The 19,792-nt window shown below is 53.8% G+C and overlaps 1 protein-coding gene across 2 annotated transcripts in view; it reads right to left on the minus strand.

Moving 5' to 3' along the window:
* LOC134753354 (GTP-binding protein 2) overlaps positions 1-19,792 on the minus strand; it is a 41,834-nt gene that overhangs the window by 8,794 nt on the left and 13,248 nt on the right. For both annotated transcript variants that reach the window (XM_063689232.1, XM_063689233.1), the window contains 11 exons: positions 16,553-16,646; positions 15,445-15,560; positions 14,547-14,711; positions 13,257-13,415; positions 12,758-12,867; positions 12,555-12,678; positions 12,126-12,240; positions 11,672-11,895; positions 9,349-9,579; positions 7,902-7,997; positions 7,684-7,811 (listed from right to left, as the gene is read on the minus strand). In XM_063689232.1, coding sequence (XP_063545302.1) covers positions 7,684-7,811; positions 7,902-7,997; positions 9,349-9,579; positions 11,672-11,895; positions 12,126-12,240; positions 12,555-12,678; positions 12,758-12,867; positions 13,257-13,415; positions 14,547-14,711; positions 15,445-15,560; positions 16,553-16,646 — 1,562 coding nt within the window. The remainder of the gene's footprint in view (positions 1-7,683; positions 7,812-7,901; positions 7,998-9,348; positions 9,580-11,671; positions 11,896-12,125; positions 12,241-12,554; positions 12,679-12,757; positions 12,868-13,256; positions 13,416-14,546; positions 14,712-15,444; positions 15,561-16,552; positions 16,647-19,792) is intronic.

Genomic DNA, 19,792 nt, shown 5'->3' on the forward strand with positions numbered 1-19,792 from the left:
AGGTGCTCCGGGCAGCGCAGGAACCGGAACATAGATCTGTGTGATACCTGGTGCCGCCGCCGGCCGCCAGCAGCAGCCTGCGCCCGCGCACGAGGTGCTCCGGGCAGCGCAGGAACCGGAACATAGATCTGTGTGATACCTGGTGCCGCCGCCGGCCGCCAGCAGCAGCCTGCGCCCGCGCACGAGGTGCTCCGGGCAGCGCAGGAACCGGAACATAGATCTGTGTGATACCTGGTGCCGCCGCCGGCCGCCAGCAGCAGCCTGCGCCCGCGCACGAGGTGCTCCGGGCAGCGCAGGAACCGGAACATAGATCTGTGTGATACCTGGTGCCGCCGCCGGCCGCCAGCAGCAGCCTGCGCCCGCGCACGAGGTGCTCCGGGCAGCGCAGGAACCGGAACATAGATCTGTGTGATACCTGGTGCCGCCGCCGGCCGCCAGCAGCAGCCTGCGCCCGCGCACGAGGTGCTCCGGGCAGCGCAGGAACCGGAACATAGATCTGTGTGATACCTGGTGCCGCCGCCGGCCGCCAGCAGCAGCCTGCGCCCGCGCACGAGGTGCTCCGGGCAGCGCAGGAACCGGAACATAGATCTGTGTGATACCTGGTGCCGCCGCCGGCCGCCAGCAGCAGCCTGCGCCCGCGCACGAGGTGCTCCGGGCAGCGCAGGAACCGGAACATAGATCTGTGTGATACCTGGTGCCGCCGCCGGCCGCCAGCAGCAGCCTGCGCCCGCGCACGAGGTGCTCCGGGCAGCGCAGGAACCGGAACATAGATCTGTGTGATACCTGGTGCCGCCGCCGGCCGCCAGCAGCAGCCTGCGCCCGCGCACGAGGTGCTCCGGGCAGCGCAGGAACCGGAACATAGATCTGTGTGATACCTGGTGCCGCCGCCGGCCGCCAGCAGCAGCCTGCGCCCGCGCACGAGGTGCTCCGGGCAGCGCAGGAACCGGAACATAGATCTGTGTGATACCTGGTGCCGCCGCCGGCCGCCAGCAGCAGCCTGCGCCCGCGCACGAGGTGCTCCGGGCAGCGCAGGAACCGGAACATAGATCTGTGTGATACCTGGTGCCGCCGCCGGCCGCCAGCAGCAGCCTGCGCCCGCGCACGAGGTGCTCCGGGCAGCGCAGGAACCGGAACATAGATCTGTGTGATACCTGGTGCCGCCGCCGGCCGCCAGCAGCAGCCTGCGCCCGCGCACGAGGTGCTCCGGGCAGCGCAGGAACCGGAACATAGATCTGTGTGATACCTGGTGCCGCCGCCGGCCGCCAGCAGCAGCCTGCGCCCGCGCACGAGGTGCTCCGGGCAGCGCAGGAACCGGAACATAGATCTGTGTGATACCTGGTGCCGCCGCCGGCCGCCAGCAGCAGCCTGCGCCCGCGCACGAGGTGCTCCGGGCAGCGCAGGAACCGGAACATAGATCTGTGTGATACCTGGTGCCGCCGCCGGCCGCCAGCAGCAGCCTGCGCCCGCGCACGAGGTGCTCCGGGCAGCGCAGGAACCGGAACATAGATCTGTGTGATACCTGGTGCCGCCGCCGGCCGCCAGCAGCAGCCTGCGCCCGCGCACGAGGTGCTCCGGGCAGCGCAGGAACCGGAACATAGATCTGTGTGATACCTGGTGCCGCCGCCGGCCGCCAGCAGCAGCCTGCGCCCGCGCACGAGGTGCTCCGGGCAGCGCAGGAACCGGAACATAGATCTGTGTGATACCTGGTGCCGCCGCCGGCCGCCAGCAGCAGCCTGCGCCCGCGCACGAGGTGCTCCGGGCAGCGCAGGAACCGGAACATAGATCTGTGTGATACCTGGTGCCGCCGCCGGCCGCCAGCAGCAGCCTGCGCCCGCGCACGAGGTGCTCCGGGCAGCGCAGGAACCGGAACATAGATCTGTGTGATACCTGGTGCCGCCGCCGGCCGCCAGCAGCAGCCTGCGCCCGCGCACGAGGTGCTCCGGGCAGCGCAGGAACCGGAACATAGATCTGTGTGATACCTGGTGCCGCCGCCGGCCGCCAGCAGCAGCCTGCGCCCGCGCACGAGGTGCTCCGGGCAGCGCAGGAACCGGAACATAGATCTGTGTGATACCTGGTGCCGCCGCCGGCCGCCAGCAGCAGCCTGCGCCCGCGCACGAGGTGCTCCGGGCAGCGCAGGAACCGGAACATAGATCTGTGTGATACCTGGTGCCGCCGCCGGCCGCCAGCAGCAGCCTGCGCCCGCGCACGAGGTGCTCCGGGCAGCGCAGGAACCGGAACATAGATCTGTGTGATACCTGGTGCCGCCGCCGGCCGCCAGCAGCAGCCTGCGCCCGCGCACGAGGTGCTCCGGGCAGCGCAGGAACCGGAACATAGATCTGTGTGATACCTGGTGCCGCCGCCGGCCGCCAGCAGCAGCCTGCGCCCGCGCACGAGGTGCTCCGGGCAGCGCAGGAACCGGAACATAGATCTGTGTGATACCTGGTGCCGCCGCCGGCCGCCAGCAGCAGCCTGCGCCCGCGCACGAGGTGCTCCGGGCAGCGCAGGAACCGGAACATAGATCTGTGTGATACCTGGTGCCGCCGCCGGCCGCCAGCAGCAGCCTGCGCCCGCGCACGAGGTGCTCCGGGCAGCGCAGGAACCGGAACATAGATCTGTGTGATACCTGGTGCCGCCGCCGGCCGCCAGCAGCAGCCTGCGCCCGCGCACGAGGTGCTCCGGGCAGCGCAGGAACCGGAACATAGATCTGTGTGATACCTGGTGCCGCCGCCGGCCGCCAGCAGCAGCCTGCGCCCGCGCACGAGGTGCTCCGGGCAGCGCAGGAACCGGAACATAGATCTGTGTGATACCTGGTGCCGCCGCCGGCCGCCAGCAGCAGCCTGCGCCCGCGCACGAGGTGCTCCGGGCAGCGCAGGAACCGGAACATAGATCTGTGTGATACCTGGTGCCGCCGCCGGCCGCCAGCAGCAGCCTGCGCCCGCGCACGAGGTGCTCCGGGCAGCGCAGGAACCGGAACATAGATCTGTGTGATACCTGGTGCCGCCGCCGGCCGCCAGCAGCAGCCTGCGCCCGCGCACGAGGTGCTCCGGGCAGCGCAGGAACCGGAACATAGATCTGTGTGATACCTGGTGCCGCCGCCGGCCGCCAGCAGCAGCCTGCGCCCGCGCACGAGGTGCTCCGGGCAGCGCAGGAACCGGAACATAGATCTGTGTGATACCTGGTGCCGCCGCCGGCCGCCAGCAGCAGCCTGCGCCCGCGCACGAGGTGCTCCGGGCAGCGCAGGAACCGGAACATAGATCTGTGTGATACCTGGTGCCGCCGCCGGCCGCCAGCAGCAGCCTGCGCCCGCGCACGAGGTGCTCCGGGCAGCGCAGGAACCGGAACATAGATCTGTGTGATACCTGGTGCCGCCGCCGGCCGCCAGCAGCAGCCTGCGCCCGCGCACGAGGTGCTCCGGGCAGCGCAGGAACCGGAACATAGATCTGTGTGATACCTGGTGCCGCCGCCGGCCGCCAGCAGCAGCCTGCGCCCGCGCACGAGGTGCTCCGGGCAGCGCAGGAACCGGAACATAGATCTGTGTGATACCTGGTGCCGCCGCCGGCCGCCAGCAGCAGCCTGCGCCCGCGCACGAGGTGCTCCGGGCAGCGCAGGAACCGGAACATAGATCTGTGTGATACCTGGTGCCGCCGCCGGCCGCCAGCAGCAGCCTGCGCCCGCGCACGAGGTGCTCCGGGCAGCGCAGGAACCGGAACATAGATCTGTGTGATACCTGGTGCCGCCGCCGGCCGCCAGCAGCAGCCTGCGCCCGCGCACGAGGTGCTCCGGGCAGCGCAGGAACCGGAACATAGATCTGTGTGATACCTGGTGCCGCCGCCGGCCGCCAGCAGCAGCCTGCGCCCGCGCACGAGGTGCTCCGGGCAGCGCAGGAACCGGAACATAGATCTGTGTGATACCTGGTGCCGCCGCCGGCCGCCAGCAGCAGCCTGCGCCCGCGCACGAGGTGCTCCGGGCAGCGCAGGAACCGGAACATAGATCTGTGTGATACCTGGTGCCGCCGCCGGCCGCCAGCAGCAGCCTGCGCCCGCGCACGAGGTGCTCCGGGCAGCGCAGGAACCGGAACATAGATCTGTGTGATACCTGGTGCCGCCGCCGGCCGCCAGCAGCAGCCTGCGCCCGCGCACGAGGTGCTCCGGGCAGCGCAGGAACCGGAACATAGATCTGTGTGATACCTGGTGCCGCCGCCGGCCGCCAGCAGCAGCCTGCGCCCGCGCACGAGGTGCTCCGGGCAGCGCAGGAACCGGAACATAGATCTGTGTGATACCTGGTGCCGCCGCCGGCCGCCAGCAGCAGCCTGCGCCCGCGCACGAGGTGCTCCGGGCAGCGCAGGAACCGGAACATAGATCTGTGTGATACCTGGTGCCGCCGCCGGCCGCCAGCAGCAGCCTGCGCCCGCGCACGAGGTGCTCCGGGCAGCGCAGGAACCGGAACATAGATCTGTGTGATACCTGGTGCCGCCGCCGGCCGCCAGCAGCAGCCTGCGCCCGCGCACGAGGTGCTCCGGGCAGCGCAGGAACCGGAACATAGATCTGTGTGATACCTGGTGCCGCCGCCGGCCGCCAGCAGCAGCCTGCGCCCGCGCACGAGGTGCTCCGGGCAGCGCAGGAACCGGAACATAGATCTGTGTGATACCTGGTGCCGCCGCCGGCCGCCAGCAGCAGCCTGCGCCCGCGCACGAGGTGCTCCGGGCAGCGCAGGAACCGGAACATAGATCTGTGTGATACCTGGTGCCGCCGCCGGCCGCCAGCAGCAGCCTGCGCCCGCGCACGAGGTGCTCCGGGCAGCGCAGGAACCGGAACATAGATCTGTGTGATACCTGGTGCCGCCGCCGGCCGCCAGCAGCAGCCTGCGCCCGCGCACGAGGTGCTCCGGGCAGCGCAGGAACCGGAACATAGATCTGTGTGATACCTGGTGCCGCCGCCGGCCGCCAGCAGCAGCCTGCGCCCGCGCACGAGGTGCTCCGGGCAGCGCAGGAACCGGAACATAGATCTGTGTGATACCTGGTGCCGCCGCCGGCCGCCAGCAGCAGCCTGCGCCCGCGCACGAGGTGCTCCGGGCAGCGCAGGAACCGGAACATAGATCTGTGTGATACCTGGTGCCGCCGCCGGCCGCCAGCAGCAGCCTGCGCCCGCGCACGAGGTGCTCCGGGCAGCGCAGGAACCGGAACATAGATCTGTGTGATACCTGGTGCCGCCGCCGGCCGCCAGCAGCAGCCTGCGCCCGCGCACGAGGTGCTCCGGGCAGCGCAGGAACCGGAACATAGATCTGTGTGATACCTGGTGCCGCCGCCGGCCGCCAGCAGCAGCCTGCGCCCGCGCACGAGGTGCTCCGGGCAGCGCAGGAACCGGAACATAGATCTGTGTGATACCTGGTGCCGCCGCCGGCCGCCAGCAGCAGCCTGCGCCCGCGCACGAGGTGCTCCGGGCAGCGCAGGAACCGGAACATAGATCTGTGTGATACCTGGTGCCGCCGCCGGCCGCCAGCAGCAGCCTGCGCCCGCGCACGAGGTGCTCCGGGCAGCGCAGGAACCGGAACATAGATCTGTGTGATACCTGGTGCCGCCGCCGGCCGCCAGCAGCAGCCTGCGCCCGCGCACGAGGTGCTCCGGGCAGCGCAGGAACCGGAACATAGATCTGTGTGATACCTGGTGCCGCCGCCGGCCGCCAGCAGCAGCCTGCGCCCGCGCACGAGGTGCTCCGGGCAGCGCAGGAACCGGAACATAGATCTGTGTGATACCTGGTGCCGCCGCCGGCCGCCAGCAGCAGCCTGCGCCCGCGCACGAGGTGCTCCGGGCAGCGCAGGAACCGGAACATAGATCTGTGTGATACCTGGTGCCGCCGCCGGCCGCCAGCAGCAGCCTGCGCCCGCGCACGAGGTGCTCCGGGCAGCGCAGGAACCGGAACATAGATCTGTGTGATACCTGGTGCCGCCGCCGGCCGCCAGCAGCAGCCTGCGCCCGCGCACGAGGTGCTCCGGGCAGCGCAGGAACCGGAACATAGATCTGTGTGATACCTGGTGCCGCCGCCGGCCGCCAGCAGCAGCCTGCGCCCGCGCACGAGGTGCTCCGGGCAGCGCAGGAACCGGAACATAGATCTGTGTGATACCTGGTGCCGCCGCCGGCCGCCAGCAGCAGCCTGCGCCCGCGCACGAGGTGCTCCGGGCAGCGCAGGAACCGGAACATAGATCTGTGTGATACCTGGTGCCGCCGCCGGCCGCCAGCAGCAGCCTGCGCCCGCGCACGAGGTGCTCCGGGCAGCGCAGGAACCGGAACATAGATCTGTGTGATACCTGGTGCCGCCGCCGGCCGCCAGCAGCAGCCTGCGCCCGCGCACGAGGTGCTCCGGGCAGCGCAGGAACCGGAACATAGATCTGTGTGATACCTGGTGCCGCCGCCGGCCGCCAGCAGCAGCCTGCGCCCGCGCACGAGGTGCTCCGGGCAGCGCAGGAACCGGAACATAGATCTGTGTGATACCTGGTGCCGCCGCCGGCCGCCAGCAGCAGCCTGCGCCCGCGCACGAGGTGCTCCGGGCAGCGCAGGAACCGGAACATAGATCTGTGTGATACCTGGTGCCGCCGCCGGCCGCCAGCAGCAGCCTGCGCCCGCGCACGAGGTGCTCCGGGCAGCGCAGGAACCGGAACATAGATCTGTGTGATACCTGGTGCCGCCGCCGGCCGCCAGCAGCAGCCTGCGCCCGCGCACGAGGTGCTCCGGGCAGCGCAGGAACCGGAACATAGATCTGTGTGATACCTGGTGCCGCCGCCGGCCGCCAGCAGCAGCCTGCGCCCGCGCACGAGGTGCTCCGGGCAGCGCAGGAACCGGAACATAGATCTGTGTGATACCTGGTGCCGCCGCCGGCCGCCAGCAGCAGCCTGCGCCCGCGCACGAGGTGCTCCGGGCAGCGCAGGAACCGGAACATAGATCTGTGTGATACCTGGTGCCGCCGCCGGCCGCCAGCAGCAGCCTGCGCCCGCGCACGAGGTGCTCCGGGCAGCGCAGGAACCGGAACATAGATCTGTGTGATACCTGGTGCCGCCGCCGGCCGCCAGCAGCAGCCTGCGCCCGCGCACGAGGTGCTCCGGGCAGCGCAGGAACCGGAACATAGATCTGTGTGATACCTGGTGCCGCCGCCGGCCGCCAGCAGCAGCCTGCGCCCGCGCACGAGGTGCTCCGGGCAGCGCAGGAACCGGAACATAGATCTGTGTGATACCTGGTGCCGCCGCCGGCCGCCAGCAGCAGCCTGCGCCCGCGCACGAGGTGCTCCGGGCAGCGCAGGAACCGGAACATAGATCTGTGTGATACCTGGTGCCGCCGCCGGCCGCCAGCAGCAGCCTGCGCCCGCGCACGAGGTGCTCCGGGCAGCGCAGGAACCGGAACATAGATCTGTGTGATACCTGGTGCCGCCGCCGGCCGCCAGCAGCAGCCTGCGCCCGCGCACGAGGTGCTCCGGGCAGCGCAGGAACCGGAACATAGATCTGTGTGATACCTGGTGCCGCCGCCGGCCGCCAGCAGCAGCCTGCGCCCGCGCACGAGGTGCTCCGGGCAGCGCAGGAACCGGAACATAGATCTGTGTGATACCTGGTGCCGCCGCCGGCCGCCAGCAGCAGCCTGCGCCCGCGCACGAGGTGCTCCGGGCAGCGCAGGAACCGGAACATAGATCTGTGTGATACCTGGTGCCGCCGCCGGCCGCCAGCAGCAGCCTGCGCCCGCGCACGAGGTGCTCCGGGCAGCGCAGGAACCGGAACAGCGCCGGCGCGGACTCGCCGCAGCGCAGCATGGCCGAGTGCGACATTATGCCCTGAACACACAACACAACAAACACGTATTAAACTCACGGACCATGGTTGTAGTACTTGTAGTACTGATCTATAGTTGGATTTGACGGTACCTCGATGATGGCGGTCTGGCGCACGTTCCCGACGTGCACGGTGCACTGGAAGCCGGGCGAGATCGCTGTAGAGTGCCGGAGCACGTGTATGGTGGCCTGAGAACAATATACAGTCAAGTAAAATTCAGTTGCATCAACAAGTAACGGACATAATAAGGCCACTCAGCAGTGAACTATGAAAAAAAAAACTCATACTATTAAATTAAGAAAACGCTTCAATCATGACGGACTGTTATAGTGCAACCTACTCTGAAACTAAGCACTTCAAAGTCGTTTTTAGAATACGATTCAAAACATTTATTCGTGACATGTACGAATATGTACAGACAACAAAAGGTATAGAAAACAAAACGTAAGTGTGCATCACTAGACCTAACTTTGAACTGTAGGGGGCAGCGCAGAAACCCCTTGTTTGGCGCAGAATAAATGTCAAGTTAAAGTTTCCGATTTAGACCACAAGATGGCAGAAGGCAATAGGCCTCACCTGGAAGTACAAGCAGCCCCGCGAGTTGCTGGGATCCTCTAGCAGCACCTCGTCGCGGCACGTGCACTCCTCGTCGGACTCGTATATACTCTGTGTGTAGGCCTCACCTGGAAGTACATGCAGCCCCGCGAGTTGCTGGGGTCCTCTAGCAGCACCTCGTCGCGGCACGTGCACTCCTCGTCGGACTCGTATATATTCTGTGTGTAGGCCTCACCTGGAAGTACAAGCAGCCCCGCGAGTTGCTGGGATCCTCTAGCAGCACCTCGTCGCGGCACGTGCACTCCTCGTCGGACTCGTATATATTCTGTGTGTAGGCCTCACCTGGAAGTACAAGCAGCCCCGCGAGTTGCTGGGGTCCTCTAGCAGCACCTCGTCGCGGCACGTGCACTCCTCGTCGGACTCGTATATATTCTGTGTGTAGGCCTCACCCGGAAGTACAAGCAGCCCCGCGAGTTGCTGGGGTCCTCTAGCAGCACCTCGTCGCGGCACGTGCACTCCTCGTCGGACTCGTACATATTCTGTGTGTAGGCCTCACCTGGAAGTACATGCAGCCCCGCGAGTTGCTGGGGTCCTCTAGCAGCACCTCGTCGCGGCACGTGCACTCCTCGTCGGACTCGTATATATTCTGTGTGTAGGCCTCACCTGGAAGTACATGCATCCCCGCGGGTCGCTGGGGTCCTCTAGCAGCACCTCGTCGCGGCACGTGCACTCCTCGTCGGACTCGTATATATTCTGTGTGTAGGCCTCACCTGGAAGTACAAGCAGCCCCGCGAGTTGCTGGGGTCCTCTAGCAGCACCTCGTCGAGGCACGTGCACTCCTCGTCGGACTCGTATATATTCTGTGTGTAGGCCTCACCTGGAAGTACAAGCAGCCCCGCGAGTTGCTGGGGTCCTCTAGCAGCACCTCGTCGCGGCACGTGCACTCCTCGTCGGACTCGTATATATTCTGTGTGTAGGCCTCACCTGGAAGTACATGCATCCCCGCGGGTCGCTGGGGTCCTCTAGCAGCACCTCGTCGCGGCATGTGCAAGTGTCCTCGCCATCGGACACGTATATGTTCTGTGTGTAGGACATATTGTCCTGTGTATAGGACGCGTCCTTCGTGAGGGACTGCTCCGCGTTGGCGAGCTTCTGGTAGACGTTACGGTTTTTATGCTTCTTGTGTTTGGGCTGGTTTTTGAGGATCTCGTTGACCTGCGAATTGCGAACTTATTAGTTGCAGAGTATGATGTTTGAAAGATACTCGATTTATTAACAAGCACTTTATTATTTAGTCCATACAATCAGCCGGCCATTTATATCTTAACCTATGCTAGACAGACGCGAACAAGAGCGAGACAGTCAGGTGAGATAGAGACCGCATATTAGGTTGCATTCACTATGGATACGTTCTCACACTCTCCCCGCCTTTAATACTTAAGTACGTACATCTTAAAGCTAACATAATATTTTTTAACATTGTACAGCATTGTACAATTTCTACATCTCACAGTTAACATCCTGCTCTCCACATTCAAGCATTTGGTTAACGTGTCTTTTACATACAGAGCCATTGACATCAACTAAATATGTTGCTCCAGGTACAGACTCCTGGACTATAATTCCCTTAATCTGTCCGGTTTGCAGAGCTTCTCATTCTGGGCGGTATAATTACGAAATCACAACTTGTTCCGAAAAAAATCCAAGGTGCTCATAAATTGCTGAGCACGCCTCTATTGTCAAGGCGTTAGATAGGTAAATATTGTATATAAATAAATAATAGTACATTATTGTCGAGGCTCGGAAGTAGCTACTTGCTGGCTGAGGATTCGTTTTAAACGGACGACCTTGGGAGTCCGTTTAATTGAATCCAAAGCCAGCAAGTAGCCTTCCAGCCGAGTCATATATAGTGCTTTTCTCAAAAATGGCGCAATAAATGCAAATATAATAAAAATATTTTACAGAAGCAACGTTCTTATGTATATATTTTCACAAAAAAAAACTAAACAGATTTGTTTTAAATAAATAAATAAATAAAATCATTTATTTCGACCAACTTAGGATCATATCACATTACATTGGGACATTACATTAAATAATAAAATTATAAAATTATAGCAGTTAAAATTAACATTAAAATTAAATTAATTAATAAAATCATAAATATTACTTAAAATCTAACCTAAATAATAATGCCCGGTCGAGCCTTAGGAAGGCTTGGACACCAGCACGTGAATCATCTGACAGTGATTCAAGTACTGGCAATCAAACCTCTCCGCAAACGCCCTCAAGATGCCGCTGGAACTAGCCCGCACTCTGCGCACCAGGGATGTGTTTTGCCGCCGTTTTATTTTTTAAATTAAAAATGGAAGTGTATTTTTCTGCTGAAAATACGCCAACCTATTTGAGACACCTAAATAGTCGCGGTACCAACATTATAATAATAAGTACTGATCATCTGTTTGGCTGTTTAATGGACCTATGCCTTCATTTGATATGGCCACTTCAACTTTTAAAAAATTTGGAACTCGACAAATAATGGAATTTGTATGCAACATTGCAGTCCCGAAATCGAGACTGCAATGTTTTTAACTTTTTAATTTTTTGACTGACCATAAACTACGCACTTCGCGACCTACTTTTTAACCGGCAACGTCGACTTTGCCGTCCATTTTTGAGAAAATATTCTTTATTGCACCAAAATCATACATTTTACATACATGTAAAACTACAAAGAAATTTTTAAAGAAAAACAACATATATACCTACACATTACACTGTGTTAATGTAATATAAAAGTATGTATTAACCTTAGTAATATAAGTTAATCATTAAATTTAGATTAAGGTACTAACATTGAAAATGAGTGCATCATTTCGTCGTTAAACGCAAGTTTAGCGAAAGTTTGGTTAAAATGTATTATACTTTTTGAAAAAAAAAAAAAAGATAATTTGTGAGCACCACGGCCTCTCCGATGTATCTAATGGCGACTGTACCACAGGGCGGACAAGCTATACTTCAAAAATCACTCGCGTTTTTATGTGTGAACGGCACGTCAGTACACGCGTCATTCATAGTGTGAGTTGTTTAAAAATTGTACTGAGAGCACGCAAAAAGTGCGCCCGATTTCTGTCGCGGGGTGAGGTGACACGAGTCGGGGCGGGGCGGTGCGTGGCCGTTCTGTATGATAATACTATTACTTACTTTGTGACTGTACCATAATAAAAACCATATGTTTTCGTAACTCAATAATATGATGAACGGTATTTTAGATTCATAAGAGTACCGGTCGCAACTGTAAACTTACCTTACTGCTTTTACATTTCCCGGGCGGACACCCCCCGAACGTCGGCCTCTGGCCCTGCCTCGGGCCGGGCGCCGCGAGCAGCACCATGCCGGGCCGCAGGCCGGGCGCGGGGCCCGCGAGGCCGAGCGAGGCCGACTGCCCGGCGCGCACGAGGCCGCAAGGCACGCGGTTGCGGTAGATGCTCTTCACGGAGATGGGCACGAACTCGCCCGTGTCCAGGGGGCCTGGGAGGACGAAATAATAGAAAATATTTAACATGCATGTATTATAAAGTCAATTCAATTAAATTGAATTTAATTTTCGAAGACCTTCTCGGAGCGACGGCTGCACCGTCTTAATTGGGAAATGGATCAAAACATGTCGAACGTTTATGTACATGAGTACCCGTTTTAATAATTTTTATAGGTTTCAGTGAGTCAGGACTCAATAATCAAGTTGTTAGATTAGTACGCACCTATGATGAGGTTGTCCCCCTCGTACAGCGTGCCCCGCGCCAGCAGCCCGCCCACGACGGGCCCCAGCGACTCGCCCACGTGGAAGATCTCGTCGATTTGGAACTCGCACGTCTCCTGTAAGAGGGGAGGGTGTTACAATTGGTGCCGTGACCAGGATTATCATTATACATAATTCAATACACATTTCACAATTACCAGCATTTATATTTCAATTATGGGCACATTTATAAGCGCGAGGGTGTCCGTTAGCGTGGGCGGGTGTACGGACGCGGGTGCGTGCCACTGTAGGTATAACACGTCACACGCGTCCGCGCCAGTTAGAAACGCTTATACTATTTTACGTAAACCCGCTCACCCGCTCCGTGCAACCGCGCTAGCTAGCGGACGCCCTGATGAATCACAATTTAGTTAAGGTAAAATACACGTACGTGGTCGGGTGCGGGCAGCTCGGTGGCGGGCGGCTGCAGCGCGAGCAGGTAGGCGTGCAGCGCGTTCAGCCCCGCGCCCTTCACGCAGCTCACCGGGAACACGGGGATCTGCTCCGTCGTCGGCCTGCGACGATAATAAATACTATTAACTATCGTCACAGAGTAAATAGCAGATAGAGAGCCCAGCGCCAGACATAACTTACTCATCATCATTGTCGTCCGGGTCGTCGACGCCGTCAATAGTGTCGAGGATCAGCTTCTGCGGCCCCACGCAGTTGCGCGCCATGTTCTCGTCGGTAATCAGCAGTGGTTTCTGTAAAGATAAGTAATAATATTCTTTACTGTGCCACTGAGCCACGAGATACTGGGGTTCGATGCTCAGGTGAACACATAATCTGATATATATCTCGGTGGGAGGGTTGCCTGCCTCGATTCACTAAACGACCTCGACAACGGACGGGAGTATGCCGCGTGTCATAGTGAACCTTGTCGGATGCACGGAGGTTGATATTGGGCTGTGACCGCGCGCGTCATATGACGTCTTTGGCGGTGGAAGAGTTTTTATCAAGGTTTTTAAAAATATTACTCAGTGTCAATAATAATCAAATAAAAAAAATAGGCCCCGTGATTCTGAGACAAAATAATAACCCAAGTTGTTAGTTTTTTTTAAAGTACACTTTTCTGACAACCTCTATCAAATACCTTGTTGACGGCGGCCAGTATGTGCTGCAGCCGCGTCAGCAGAGGCTGCACGGCCGCCAGCTCGCACTTGCTGACCACGCAGAAGAACGGCAGCGCCAGCGCCAGCAGCAGCCCTATGTGCTCCTCGGTGATGCGGGTGATGCCGGCCGTCGCTGAGATCTGTGAAAAAAAGGTATTTTTAATTTTTTTAAGACACTAGCCGGTCAGGCCGTGTGGCGCGCTGTACTCGCAGTGTCCTAGGTCAAGGACACCTGAGTCTGGCTGGACACTGCATGTCACGACGAGCATTGCGTAGTGCGGGCAGTAAAGTAAAGTAACTGTTTACTTAGTTTAGGTATTGTTATCAAATTTCCATGAGCGACAGAAAATAAAAATTCGTTCGGTATTAAAGTTTTTAACTTGACCTGTACCTATTTTGAGTTGAATCTATGAATGTACTAGTATTTAAGTATAAATTGTATCATGAAATAAAACTATTCATGAGTAACTATCGCGGTAACCGAAGACAATATTATATAAATTGTATATTTACCATTGTATAAAACCAATTAGCATAAGTTTTAAATTAATAAATATTATCTTATCTAGTTTCCCGTGAGGTCGTGTAGTGTCGTGCGCAGGTACTTGACGTGTCCTAGGTCAAGGACACCTGAGTCTGGCTGGACACTGCATGTATATACTCACGACGAGCATTGCGTAGTGCGGGCAGTATCCCGTGAGGTCGTGTAGTGTCGTGCGCTGGTACTTGACGTGTCCTAGATCAAGGACACCTGAGTCTGGCTGGACACTGCATGTATATTATATACTCACGACAAGCATGGCGTAGTGCGGGCAGTATCCCGTGAGGTCGTGGAGTGTCATGCGCTGGTACTTGGCGTGTCCTAAATCAAGGACACCTGAGTCTGGTTGGACACTGCATGTATATACTCACGACGAGCATGGCGTAGTGCGAGCAGTATCCCATGAGGTTGTGTAGTGTCGTGCGCTGGTACTTGGCGTGTCATAGGTCAAGGACACCTGAGTCTGGCTGGACACTGCATGTATATACTCACGACGAGCATTGCGTAGTGCGGTATCCCGTGAGGTCGTGGAGTGTCGTGCGCTGGTACTTGGCGTGTCCTAGGTCAAGGACACCTGAGTCTGGCTGGACACTGCATGTATATACTCACGACAAGCATGGCGTAGTGCGGGCAGTATCCTGTGAGGCCGTGGAGTGTCGTGCGCTGGTACTTGGCGTGTCCTAGGTCAAGGACACCTGAGTCTGGCTGGACACTGCATGTATATACTCACGACAAGCATGGCGTAGTGCGGGCAGTATCCTGTGAGGCCGTGTAGGGTTGTACGTTGGTACTTGCTGTGTCCGGCGAGATCGAGGAACGACACTAGTTTGGCGCTTCGTTCGCCTATTCTTTCTGCCGTCATTAGTTCGGAGCAGCCATAGTTTACCACGTTGCCCTGTATAACAAATAAATTCATCATTCCTAAGTAAGTCAAAACATTATTTTTCTACTCGTCGACTGTTAAGGCTTCGTATACCAAACTGTAATTGCGTACTTTTCATGTTTGGGCTCCCAACTCAACTATAATATTCATAGCGAAACGGTTAAGTCAACTATAATAAAATTGACAAATCACGTCTCGGACAAAACCAAAAGATAGAACAAAAGACATCAACGAGCCTCTTTGTCAGTAGGTTCTTACAGATGTGGTGCATAATTATTTCCCATCGTATTTTCACGGAAACGGTACGAACGTGCGTTGCTATTTCAGTCAGTCTCGGTACAAAAAGTACTGAGGTTGAATGAAGTAGCATGACAAATACGAACGTTTTCGATAAATACGATGGAAAACAATTATGCACTACAATCTGTACTTAATTTTGTTTATTTATTTAGGTAGGAAAATTAAATTTTCGATTTTTTCCTACATATCCTCCTACATTTTCGACGGGAGATTTACTATTATCGTAGAAAAAGTACTGTAGGTATACAATACTGATATAATCAAGCTTTTCAATTCCGTACCTTACTTAGGCCACGAAGCTTGCTGAGTGGCCTAAACACGGTACTCGACTGAAAAGCACGAAAAAAGGGTTCACGATGACGCGCCGCGCACTCCCGTCTGTTGTCGAGTTCGTTAGTGAATCGAGGCAGGCAACCTGGGAGGGTTCATCAGATTATGTGTTCACCTGAGCATCGAACCCCAGTATCTCGTGGCTCAGTGACGACGTCCGGCCACTTTTCACTTCGTGTAGATGGCGGAACATGTTGAGGCGGGCGCTCCCCCGCCCGTTGTCGAGTTCACCTGTTCAAAATAAATCATTTCAGGAATGTACGTTCTATTTTTAATAATTTATTTAAACTTTTATGCACAAAAGAAAAACAATGTAACAAAACAAACAACTGTTTTAATTTTATAGATAAACACGTAATTATTGCAATTTTTTTAATTTTTATTTATTAATTTTTAATAAAAAATCGACTTTAATTAGTTTAGTGTTTAAATTTCGCGCAAAAACGCTCCAAGCTGTCACGTGATCTTGATGATGTAACGATGTGATAAACAAACTGCTGTCAGTGCCAGAGGACCACCAGGTTTGACAACTTGTCAGAGTTGTCAGTGCGTGTTTCTCACACCGTGACGTCACGCGCTCCGATTTATGTTTGCAGTCACGTGATGCTGGGAATTATTTTTAATACTTTTAAATTATTTTTAATTTATTTATTTATCGCTATCTGAAGGTTGTCTGGAAGAGATCGCTTTTTAGCGATAAGTCCGCCTGTTGTTACCTACTCACTTATGTCCTGTCATTGTTTGTAACATGTATTTTTCTTTGTAGTGCACAATAAAGTATTTTATTATTATTATTATTATTATTACACATATTTACACTTACAAAATATGATTTTCAGCATTCTAATATTCCCTGCTATGGTAAAAACATAACATTTTACATATTCGCGATTCATGACAATATCCCTATTCAATACGAAATCACATTTAAAATCGGGTCTATCGCGAATTTATTTTGTTACCTTTATTTACCGACGTTTCGACACAGGCTTCACTGGTCGCGGTCGCGGCTAACTGACGTCCCAGCAAAATGTCAAAACAGAGATTTGTGTGACTACCCCACGAAAAGTGTATTTAAAGTTTGGGGTAAACATCACATTTTGTGTGTATATGTGTGTGTGTGTGTGTGTGTGTGTGTGTGTGTGTGTTCAAAACGCGAAAGTTTTAAATGTTATATCCCTATTCAATCTCACCTGCACTAACATAACTAGGTACTGTCTTACCTTGAGTAAGGACTCCTATTAGTGTAGATTTTCCCGCCTCGTTGGCGCCCATCACGGCTACTCGCAGCTCCACACTCTGCTGAGTATCTGCTAACTGCACCCAATTATAAAATGGTTATGTACTTTCATGTGATACGAAAAAAAAATTAAACATTTAATGAGGGCTAACGCGTATGAATTCGCCGCTAGGGGCGCTAGTGTAGATGGTGGTCTTTTCCATAGTTCGAAATGTCAAATGTCACTTGTCACTTCAATGACTGACAGCTTTTCTTTAGTCTTTTGGACCACCATCAACAGAGGCGCCAACTGGTGAGCAAAAAAACGATAGCCCTCATTGTATGAGTAAATAAGAATATTTTTATTCTTATTATACACTGTGGCTAATAAATATGTGCATTCCCGTTGCCAGGGAGGTTTTGGGATTATACTGAGCAACTTTTACTATGGGACCAACCCCGAAATCGCGAAAAAAATTTGGTTGTTTCATATATTTTGGCTGGTCAATTTTCTATGGCATCACGTAGACATTTACACCGTGCTTGTCTTCTCTTTGGCGTTATAAATTGCAAGTCACCCGAGTATCTTTATTCTAAAATAAATTTTTCTTCTTTTCATAAACGACACGCCACAAGATCTACTCGACGTTGCATTTTAGAAGTACATCCTCATAGGACGATTGCCTTTACCGGTTGTTTCCGTTTTCTTGCGACCAAATGCTGGAATGATATCCCCCCGCCTTTAAGACAACTTAAATCTAAAAAGACATTTAAAAGTCACTTTAAAAAAATACTTCTTGAAAAACAAACCGCTGGGATTCCATTCGGCTATTTGGTTGCAGATTTCAGGATATAACATGGTGGGGCTGATGCCACACAACTAAAATGTCACACAACTTGGAGACTTACACACAGTACACTACACACGGGTCATTTACCTACTGTCTTAATATTTAATCAAGTAATTATCACACGACATGCACATATAATCACACTTTACACAGTACATTTCATTCCGCTTACGTAAGCACATTGTATATATATTATCTGTTGTGACCTGGGTCCCGTCAGAAAATCAGTGCTTTGCTCCAAAGAGCGAAGCGTATCACTGAGCCGTGACCCTTTTGTCCTGCTGAAACGCACACAGTTTGCACATAATTTTACACCATTTCTGTTTCATTTTTATTAGGGTATTTTCGTTATAATTTTATTTCTTTGTTAGTGTAAGTAGTAATTAGTTTTTTTTTTTCTTCTGTTGTGTTTGTATAAATATTGTGTGTAATTGCAGCTGTACAAATAAATCTTTTATCTATCTATCTATCTATGGGAGGCAAAAATTTATTTTCGCGATTTCGTGGGTGGGTGGGTGGTCCCATAGTAAAAGTTTCTCGTTATGATCCCAAAACCTCCCTGGCAACGGGAATGCACTTATTTTTTTGCCACCCTGTACAAAGAAAGTTTATTCTTTATTAAATTAGTATGGAAGTTAGCTATCTCATTATTTGTTAATTTCACAGTTGTTATACTCAGATAGCATTTCATAGTATTAAAAAAAAAAGTTTACATACAGGGAACTATATAGGTCTAGCTGTTAGCTTATTTACCTACATGTTTTATAAGAATGTTTGTTTCTAAAAATAAAAATAAAATGAGAAATTCGCATAGTTTTAGTACCTAAAATCAGAAGTTTTCAAAAGAAAACTTAAAAACGTCTCAACACGAAAAAGGTTGGTGTATGTATAATCTATATGAGCGTGATTTTTTGCTAAACTAAGCAGGACTTTTATACTTTGCTGTCCTTGTACATCATATATACTCTGGCAAACCCATTTTGCCAGTAAAAAAAGTCGCGAAATTTAAATTTTCTATGGGAAGATAACCATTCGCGCCCAAATCTGTTCAATGCCTTTTTCTACCGACTGAAATGAAAATAGTTTTCGAGTAGGGTAGAGTAGGAAACAGTGGCTCGGAAAGAAAAAGCCGGGTACAGTGGCTCACTCAACCTAATTCCAGCATGATAGAGGCGATATTGGGGCGACTGAGCCACTGTTCGAGCTGAGCCACTGTTTCCTACCCTACTCTACAGTCAAGGTATTAAATATCGCCACGGACAATATGCCAAAAATATGTACACACTATCTTAACACGGATAATAGTGTCAGTACGGTCGGTATTTCATCGGTACATTGACGAGTTCCGGTTTTTGCCATTTTTAATAAGAAACCATAAAAATCCTTCTGTGTATTTTCGTGCAAGTTTCTTATTATCTCACCTTCCTGATGTATACAGGGTGGAATTTTATAATGGGCCAGTGAGGGCAGCTACCAGATCCCGTGCTGCTACGCGAAAACAGTCTGAGAAGACCTTCCCTCGATTTTAAATTAATGAAGATTGGCGTTTACAGATTTTGTAAAAAACATACAGGGTGCGAGAAAAAAGGTAATTTTTGGCAAAAAACTTTTTTTGATGGCAATCGATCCCATTCCTATCCAGGATCAAAAGCTTGTATGGGACCAAATTAAAAAAACGGCTAGAAAAGCCACACATCAAGGAAAATGATTCCCATACAATTAGATTTTTTGATACTGGATAGGAATGGAATCGATTGGCATAAAAAAATAGCATGTGAAAAATAAAAGTTTTCATTTTGATACAAATTGTATGGGAAAAGTTTTCCTCGATTTGTGGCTTTTCAAGCCGTTTTTTTTTAATTCCCCGTACAAGCTTTTTATCACGAATTAATAAACTAGTGGATGTGAAATGACTCCTATTTAGTATGAAAACCAGTGTCGCTAAACTCACACATTCATAGCCACGTTAAAATACGTCACACACTTACAAAATTGCTCTGATTCGTAGCAACTTTCCATACCAAAAGGTTATTACCGGTGGACATTTCTCGAACGAATATCAACTGTAGGCTACATGAGTGACGGTTTAAAATATAATGTCAAAGCTATATGACATACGACTCTTTCATTATCTCATTAATCTCACAAAAGCTCGCTCAACGTTCACCTAATACAACTACTCAACACCAGATGGCGTTATTTTATAGTTTTAAAATCACTTACTTATTACAGGCGAGAAAAGGGCTAAAAAACCAGTATAAGTAAGGTCTAATTACGCATGGTTTGTTACGGATCTCACGGTCACGTTACACTGGTGTTTTCGAGATCTCTACACGCCTGCGAGTAGCTAACCGTTGGAACATCGTTCCATTCGATATAGGGAGGGGACAGTG

This window comes from Cydia strobilella, chromosome 26 (genome assembly GCF_947568885.1).
Source record: "Cydia strobilella chromosome 26, ilCydStro3.1, whole genome shotgun sequence".
Taxonomy (NCBI): Eukaryota; Metazoa; Arthropoda; class Insecta; order Lepidoptera; family Tortricidae; genus Cydia; species Cydia strobilella.